This window comes from Hippocampus guttulatus, chromosome 6, assembly GCF_054856545.1.
Source record: "Hippocampus guttulatus isolate MCC_2025c chromosome 6, RoL_Hgut_1.0, whole genome shotgun sequence".
Taxonomy (NCBI): Eukaryota; Metazoa; Chordata; class Actinopteri; order Syngnathiformes; family Syngnathidae; genus Hippocampus; species Hippocampus guttulatus.
In genome coordinates, this window is record NC_141266.1 from 2,145,013 (window position 1) to 2,154,303 (window position 9,291).

The window sequence follows — 9,291 nt, forward strand, 5'->3', positions numbered from 1 at the left end:
GAAATGCGAGAGCCCGTTTGGGCAAAGCACTGCAATCGACAATAGCTGCTCTCCACTACTCAGAGTTGGCTAGTACAACCTTCTGAAACAACACCATCTTTCTTACGACCCTCTGAAAATAAGCAATAACTCATGCTGTCAAGTGATGTGTCAAAAATGTGTGATTCATTAATTAGGGTCTGTATTTAATTAATGGAATTAATCTATATTTTAATCTCATCTAAAAATTACTGAGAAAACCCCTACTTTCATTTTAAATTTGTTACATTATTGAGGCAGATCAAAAGAAAAAGTGGCATTATAAAGTATTTTATTGTTTTTCAGCAGACTTGGACAGATGCAGCCCTAGCCATTTACTTTCTGCTGTATTTGAGACTAGTCAAAGGCCTACCTGCAACCTTTAGTTTCGACCACGAAGGGGAATATCACTGTTTTGTTTGTTTTGCAAATCTCCAAAGAATTACAAAATAAAAATAAAATAGAACATCGGCTCCTTAGAAAGTGCTTAGGTTAACATATCAAAAACGGTAAGAAAAATGTTCTGAGCAATACAAGTACAGTAATCCCTCGTTTATCGCTGTGAATGGGGACCAAAACCACCCGCGATAAACGAAAATCCGCGAAGTAGCGTCCAATTAACATAAACAGGTTAAAAAAAGTGTAACCTGCAAACGGTCCGCGAGAAGCTGCAAAACATCAGCGAGTCACATAGAGCAACATATACAGTACTGTACTCCATGTATATGTTTAAAAAAATATATATATATATACAGTATATATGTATCTACCCCGGTCAAGGATGACGCCTCGTACTGATGTCCAAAAACGTTTACTCGTGGAACACCGTGAAAACTAAAACATATTTCAAACAACAATCAAAATTAAATATCTTGAACAGGACATTAAATAAATAAACACAAAATGACATACCGTGTGCACCTTGGTAAACCGAAAGTAGATCAAATTACAGTAAATCACATAGACCACACGGTATCGTAGTTCTGTCTCTCTCTTTCTTCTCTCTCTCTCCAGTTGTCTTCTCGATCTTTCTCTCATTCCTCGCTATCCACGGCACGTGACCCGGAAGTGATTCTTAACAAAACATTCCAAATAACCTATTCAGAGGATTCAAAGAAAAAACATATATGAAAGTTCACATAGAAATACAAAATACTTTGCAAAACAACAAGCCTAAAATAAATTGTATTTTCGTTGTCATGGCAACCAACAACTCAGTCTTGGTGCCAGTTACACTCCCACCAAATTACTGTTGGAGTAACATTTGTAAATGAAAAATTACTTTACACCCTCGAAAAGAATCAACAGTAATTTCACCCTTGTTCTGATGTGTCTTTAAGAAACGAGACAAATTTAATGTCATTCAAACAAACAATGGAATTTACATATTCTAAAAAATTGGCCTATTCTAGATTGAATATTTGACACCTTAACTTAGAAATATGTCTGATCAGCATCTGATGCTTTCTCCCTAGTTACCTTTAACTAGAACCACTAACTTCTGTACGGCTCTTTGAACGACGGAAGGCTTATTGAGGCTCTCTACCTTCTTCCTAACTTTCGTTCTCCTATGTAAAGTTACTTTTCTCACTTGTCTGTCTTCATCTTGATAGTCATAACGGAGGGTCTTGAATTTCAAATTTGCTTGAAGACTCAGTTTATTTTGTTTTGTTTCGTTTTCTGTGTCAATGTAGTGCCACTGATTTGCATCACTATTTTCTTGAATTCTCTGGGTCCGACTTGCGACGAAAACATGGAATCGCTTGGCTTCATTTTTAATATACTCTAGAACCACTCTCGCTTTGCCAATCGTGTCTGGTATAAAACATCTTGGACTCTCACTTTTATCGAGGTTCTCCAAATCCTTTCGCCAAGTCTCCCACCTTAACTTCAAGTCCATAGGTAGTGGATTGCCCCATCCTGTACCACCCTCACGCATCTCTTGTCGTATCCACTTTCCATCAAAGATGAATGGGGCTAGAAAACCAAGAGGGTCGTACGAAGAGGCTACAACGGAAAGAGTCTCTCTTCGTGTCGGGGGTCTTTTGTTCTTGATGGAGAAACTGTCACCTTTGATCTTCCAACTTTTTTCATGCACTCTTTGCACTGGTAAGTCATCAGGCCTGACATCATCATTCTTTGCGTCCTCAGCACATTCTGCTACATCGATTGAATTGAGCATTTCTAGATTGTTGGAAAGGAATTTGTGGAACTGTATGTTTCCTTTTGCACACGGAGGTTGGGCTTCTTTCATAAGATCTTTCACCTCCGCAACTGACTCCACGCTTATGAGTCTGTCATCAACACAGAAATTCTTATTCATGAAACTAGCTGCATTGGGGAACTGTTTCTCATTATGGATGGCAAGACATTCTATGGCATCGTTGGCACAGCCAAGGGAAGTTGACACTCCAAATAAGTGCACCTCCTTCCGGTATTCTACGAATTTCGAGTTGGAGTCTACGTTCTCTGCATCATCATCTTTCAAAGCACTCTCCATAAACTTCAGACAGTCACTTCTGAACTTGTCATCTCTGTCCAGCTTTCTTTTAAATCGTTTCTGTCGTGCCAAAGCCAGCACTTTGTTGTCTGGGAGGTGAGGTTGTGCTTTGAAAGGAACAGGCATTTCACAATGGCGGCGCTCATTTTGTTGGAGGCCTCCTTTTAAGACTTGCTGAAAGAGAATGTCATCTTGAGTTATACTTATTTTCCCTGCTTTCATGTCTGCAGGATCAGACTTCAGAACTTCAATGATGGCTGATGGTGTTTTGGGTGGTAACTCTTTGACAGATACTCGAAGACAAAGACTTGTCACATCTCCTGCATTTACACATTGTGCTGCTCTTCCTACAATACTCCAGCCGAGATCAGTTCTGACAGCATAAGGCTCATAGTCACCTCCAGTAATGACCTCTCTTGGAATCAAGGCTCTGGAGCAGTCATAACCGATCAATAGTCCAACACTACAATCCATCGGTGGGTGTATCTCTTGGGTTATATCAACCAGATGTTTCCATGAAGTGGCTGTTTTGCGGGTAGGAATATGTTTGCGGTCAAAGGGAATGAAGTCTCTTGTGTAGGCTGGAGGTAGGTCAATGGAAATATTTGAGGAAAATCCTTTTACTTTAAGTCCACAAACTCTTTCGCTCTTTATCACTGAGTCTTTTCCCATCATCGTGGAGAGTTTCAGTTTAACTGGGTCCATGTCTACCTTAAGCTTTGCACATAATTCTTGATCGACAAACGTGTGGTTGCTTTGTGTGTCCAAGAGCGCATATGCTAGAACCTCCGTATCAGTTGCATTAGGTGCTGAGATCCAGACGGGCACAATCATTGATGTACTCCTACCATCACTTCCATTGACGCAACAAGATAGTGAGCATGTACTTTCTTCCGTGGTGTTTTGTGCTGAGGCTGTCTCCGTTGGAGAACGATCTTCATGTAATGCGGTTGGATGACTCTTTCGGCATACTCCACACATGGCTCTATTTTTACATTCCTTAGAATTGTGACCTGTTCTCAAGCATGCAAAACATAGCTTGTTTTCATAGATGTATTTTCTTTTTTCCTCTAAACTCATTTCCATAAGCCTCTTACATTTATGTAGAGAGTGTTCTCCTCCACAGCATATACATATGCCTGGATTTTCGGCATCTCGTAAATTGTTTTCATTGGGGTCTTGATCGGCTGTAGAGATTTGCGAATCTGGGATCCTCACCTTTGTAGCAAATGTGTTTGCTTTTGGGTGCCTACCTCCCTTTACTGTCATCTCGGTAGCTTGTCTTAAGGCGTATAGAGACGACACTGGATTGCAAGCTATGCGTGCCTCTTTTGATATATATGACGCAAAGTTATGGAAACTTGGATAGTCTTTACCTTCATCTAGCTGCTCCGTGACATGACGGTTCCACCTGGATGTCACCCAATCTGGTAATTTCACCAGCATTTTCTGGTTCTCCTCACAGTCATTCAAAACTTGCAGACCCTTTATGTGAGGCATAGCATTACTACAAGTTTGGAGGAAATCGCTGAATTCTCTCAATTTAATATATTCCTTCCCACCAATCTTTGGCCATCCGTTGAGTTTTCCTCTGAAAGCCCTCTGCACAATGAAGGAATTACCATATCTGGTGTTGCGTCGATCCCATGCTTGCTGATAGGCTTCTTCATCTCTTCTATAAAAACTGCCTTCAAGAGAAGATTTTGCCTCCCCTGCTATGTACCTTTGTAAATAAAACAATCTATCTGCAGGGTTTGAGCATTGCCTCTCTATCAGAGCTTTGAAGCTTGTACTCCACTCTATAAAGTTTAGAGGATCACCTGAGAATACAGTTGGCTCTGGGTTTGGAAGGCGACTGAGTGCTAATGATTTCTGTAATGTCTGAACCAAGGTTGTCTCATTTTGTACAGTTTGCTGTTCGTGACGTGGGGCATGGTGAGAAGGAAATGCAACATTCTCTTTGGTGTGTACGGGGCTGCTTGTCCCATTCCTTTCCTTAATTTCCTCTTCCTCATATACACCTAACTGTGCCTTAATTACTTCCATGTCTCTCTGATTTTCAAGTTTTTTCAACTGCTGACGTTGAGCTTCAATAGCCTCTTCCATGTTAATCTCAGCTTCCTTCGCAGCCAGAAGAGCAGCCATTTTGGCCCGCTTAACCGAAATGATTGGTGATTCGGACGGGTGCCCGGAAGGCTTGGCACTGGGTGCTGAAACTATGGAGGCGGTGGAACCATATATGGACCTGGCATATTCATTATCTAGTAGCATGTGTAATTTTGCGTTTTCTGCCACAGCATCAAAATCATCTTCATCTTCTGTTAGACGGATTCTCATTACTTGCAGTAAGTCTGCTGTTGCCGCTACACATGCATCAACTTTTCGGCGTAATTCTTGACTTGGTGTTGTCTGGCTTCGGACACTGTCGTATATTTCTTTTATCTCACCCTCAAGCTTCTCAACTTCATCCATCATGTCGTACATGTCTTGCTCAGGGCACCATTGTTTTAACTTTCTTCGGGTTTCTCTAACATGACTTTTCCATTTCTCATAAGTTACATTCAACTTGCCTTCCTTTTGAATGAACTCTTTCTCTTTTAGTTCCTGCATTTTAGGTGTCAAATGTCTTAAACGAGAGGATTTTCTTATTTTTGCCTCAGCCTCCTTTTCCACATTTTCATGCTCTTGCATCTTATCACACTGACTGTCGCTATTTTGAGACATTTTTGGAGCTTTCAAACTTCAGAACCTGAATTTTACAGAGCAATAATAACAATGATGCGCTTGTCAAACATTCAACAGATATTTTCACACATTCAAGAACTCACATTCATTAGTTCTCATTTATGATAATCTTCGCATATGTTCTATCCATCTACTTTGTGAGCTACTGGAAGCTGTATAGGCCTTTGCCAACTCTGGTTAATGTCCACCGAAAACTTTAGCTGCTACAGGATGAGAAGCAACGTCGCGCGTTGTAATCTTGCCTTACTGCCGGTTGAGGAGCGACGCTGCATGCCGAGGCCTGTAGCTTGCTGCGGGTTGAGTGCGACGACGTTCGAAGTAGCTCGTGGATAGCTGCGTGGCACGCGGGTCGAGTGCGACGACGCTCGATGTAGCTCGTAGCTTGCTACGTGATGTGCGCCGAAGCCGATAGCTTGCCGTGGGGGGAAGCACCTGCGCGCCGAAGCCTCCAGAAGGATGGATGAGGACACGTTTTCACTGTATCTACCCCGGTCAAGGATGACGCCTCGTACTGATGTCCAAAAACGTTTACTCGTGGAACACCGTGAAAACTAAAACATATTTCAAACAACAATCAAAATTAAATATCTTGAACAGGACATTAAATAAATAAACACAAAATGACATACCGTGTGCACCTTGGTAAACCGAAAGTAGATCAAATTACAGTAAATCACATAGACCACACGGTATCGTAGTTCCGTCTCTCTCTTTCTCTCTCTCTCTCTCTCCAGTTGTCTTCTCGATCTTTCTCTCATTCCTCGCTATCCACGGCACGTGACCCGGAAGTGATTCTTAACAAAACATTCCAAATAACCTATTCAGAGGATTCAAAGAAAAAACATATATGAAAGTTCACATAGAAATACAAAATACTTTGCAAAACAACAAGCCTAAAATAAATTGTATTTTCGTTGTCATGGCAACCAACAACTCAGTCTTGGTGCCAGTTACAATATATATATATATATATATATATATATATATATATATATACAGTATACAGATTTGTTTTTTTTAAAAATGTTTGAAAAAATCTGCGATGCACTGAACCGCGATAAACGAACCGCGAAGTAGTGAGGGATCACTGTACTCAAAACTGAACTTGCTTCAGATAATAAACAATAAATGAAACAGACCCTTAAATCACAGTGCTGTAAATTAGCACTTCAGAAATAACACTGTTCATCATGACAAACTAAAAGTGCTGAACTAAACATAAATCACTTCTAGTAGTCTACAGAGGAAACATCAACTATGCCTCATACGTGAGTTGTTCTCGAGTTTAGTTTGCCGAAGAGCTTTGCTATATCTGGCTCGCTCGCTATATTGCTAACGCTTTCGGTGCTAACGTTAGCTGTGGCTGTACTCGCGACTGGGTGCTTTGCAATGATGTGGGAGGCTAAATTTGAGCTGCTTCAGTGGTACGCAAACTCCTTACAAATTAGGCACAACACTCTACCTTTATCAATTGTGTCATCAGGGCGTTTTTGGAATGTAAATGTTCCATTCATTGTGCCGAGAACTCTCACATACTCCACCATTTTCACCTCTCCACTCCTCACCGCTGTTTACTCAGCCCGCCCAACTCCAATGGGAGCCTATCAGCTTCGGCAAAAGAAGCCCCAACATAATGGAAGCCAATCAATGTCTGCTTCAATGCTTTGACTGACAGTTGTTTTCCCCACCCTCAACAACTCGAACACAGGAAGCCAACACATAAAAAGGGCTACAGTATTAGAAAAAGGCAACCCACCTACAGTAACAATGAAGGCAGAGATTAAAATTTAGATTAATGCAATTTAAAAAATAACACAAAATGTTCTGTAATTAATTAATCGCAATTCACTCGATAATTTGACAAAAAAAACATTAAAATAACCACTCTGTGAACATGAGCTTTACTAGAAGATAAAACCAAATTAATCTGGAAGCAATAAAATTCGAAATACACCAATTCTGAAGATAAAAGAATGTCACATTTCCATCACACTGTTGCATTAAATTTTTGCATCGACACGGCTCAAAATCTGCCTCAGGTGATCCTTTTTTGAAGTTTTCTTAATCTTTTAACTTTTGACTGTGTGTTTGTTTTTGTTTTGTTATTGGAACACAAAACTGCTACAATGTATTCTAACTTTTGGCTCTTCAGCTGTTTCCACCTTTTTGGCTCTGAATGCAAGAGCCCTCTTTGGCCAAACACAGCAATTGGCAATAGCTATCCTCTGCTGGTCAGAGGACATTGCAACCTTCTGAAAGAATAACCTGTTATGTTTTTGTTTCGGTTACATTTGGGTTTTTTCCCTCATGTGACACGAGTCGTGTCCTTTTTTGTCTCCACCTGTTCTCGTCATCCTTGTGTTTAGCCAATCAGCTCCCTCAACCCTTTGTGGTGTGTCCAGGTGTTTCTCGTTGTCTTGTCACTTTGCTTGTAGTTAGTTCCCTGGGGTTTGTCAGTCTTTGTTGGATCATTGTGAGCTGTGAGTGTCAGTGTACCGTATTTTCACGATCATTCGGCGCACCGTATTGTTGGGCTCAGTCTCAGTAAGGGGTGCTATTTCTGTATTTGACACATACACAAAACGCACTGTATTCTTGGGCGCATCCAGGCATGGTAAAACATACGGCATGCATGCACGCACACTTTTGGAAGATGTAGTTCGCCAGACGAAGCCATCTGGCTCCCCTTGCGACTCTCTTCCCCCGCACTTCTTTCAGGAGGTTCTCCCGAGTGTTGGCGCATCGGTCTTGGATATCATCAACAGCAGCCTCTCTGCTGGTATAGTTCCCCAACAGTTTAAACATGCTGTGGCCCAACCCTTGATCAAGAAACCTGGTCTTGATCCAGATGTGCTTTCAAGTTTCAGGCCCATTTCCAAACTGCCTTTCATTTCCAAAATTCTGGAAAAAGTGGTGCACATGCAGTTGAAATTTTTCTTGGATGAACATAACATCTTGGAGGTCTTCCAGTCAGGTTTCAAGACGATGCATAGCACGGAGTCAGCCCTGTTACGTGTTTCTAATGAGTCATTAGAGGCCTCATGAGGCGTGTCGACACAATGACACACTGTGTTGATACTGTACTGATACTGTGTCGCTGACCGCTGCCACCTGCTGGACCTTCAAAATCCCTGCAGCCAACCCACTTGACAGACTGAACAAACTGATTTGATGATGACGTGTATACAATGCACTACCTCACTCTACCCACAATAGCCACAAGTGCCATTGTTTATGTTGTTGTTTATGCTGTTTATATTGTCTATACTGTTCAGATTACATGTCTTTTTTATACAGTGTAGCTGCTATCCTTTCTTAGCTGTGTGTGTATAATGCACAGCATGTTTGCATGCATGTATGCACTGAGGATTGAGAGGAAGAAATTTCATCTATGCTGCATGTCATACATAAAGCATATTTGACAATAAAGATGACATTGACCCTTGACAATATCATTCACATCCATGCATTCATATTGTATCATTCAATGTGTTTCAATAATGTGAAAATCATGTGAATGAGGATGCTTGTGGGCTTTGTCTTCACAAATTTTGATTTAGAAAAATAAGATGCTCCAGTGTTTTAAATTTCAGTCTGTTGCGTTTAATGCATGCTATTTCCCCTGTTGTGGAGAACACACACACACAATGGAATAAGACATGTCAAAAATCCGAGAGGCACTTGGAAAGACAAGGAGATTTTAATAAATACCTTATTCTCCAAAAGGAGATCAAAATGGCTCTACACGGCGAACAATTTGTATTTGTCCGGAAGCTATTCCATAATATGCACGTACTGTAGCAACGTCACTCGAGTGAAGCGCGTCTCAGCAGTCGATAGTCTGCTGCTCTCTCCTGTGCGCGCGTGAGCACGAGCACGTACACACATACGGCGCCGACCCAACCCACGGCACATATTAAGCTTTGAACTACGACAACAGCTAAACTAGCCTAGCCGATGTAATGATGGTCAGCAGACAAGGTTTACGTTTTATGTGACTTTTAATAGCAACATGGCAGAGTCATCAA

The 9,291-nt window shown here is 41.2% G+C and overlaps 1 protein-coding gene across 2 annotated transcripts; it reads right to left on the reverse strand.

Moving 5' to 3' along the window:
* Window positions 1–376: 376 nt before the first annotated feature.
* LOC147203278 (uncharacterized) lies at window positions 377–6,207 on the reverse strand. 2 transcript variants are annotated; one of them, XR_015101277.1, is made up of 3 exons: window positions 5,893–6,207; window positions 931–5,814; window positions 377–852 (listed from the first exon to the last, which is right to left on the reverse strand). XR_015101277.1 is itself a non-coding variant. In XM_086114509.1 (2 exons), exon 2 carries the CDS (start codon window positions 5,240–5,242, stop codon window positions 1,490–1,492), a length of 3,753 nt encoding a protein of 1,250 aa, XP_085970635.1. In that variant the 5' UTR covers window positions 5,243–5,814; window positions 5,893–6,207; the 3' UTR covers window positions 859–1,489. The 2 variants fall into 2 exon arrangements, 1 of the variants encoding a protein (XP_085970635.1); XM_086114509.1 differs by lacking the exon at window positions 377–852 and having other exon boundaries at window positions 859–5,814.
* Window positions 6,208–9,291: the final 3,084 nt, after the last annotated feature.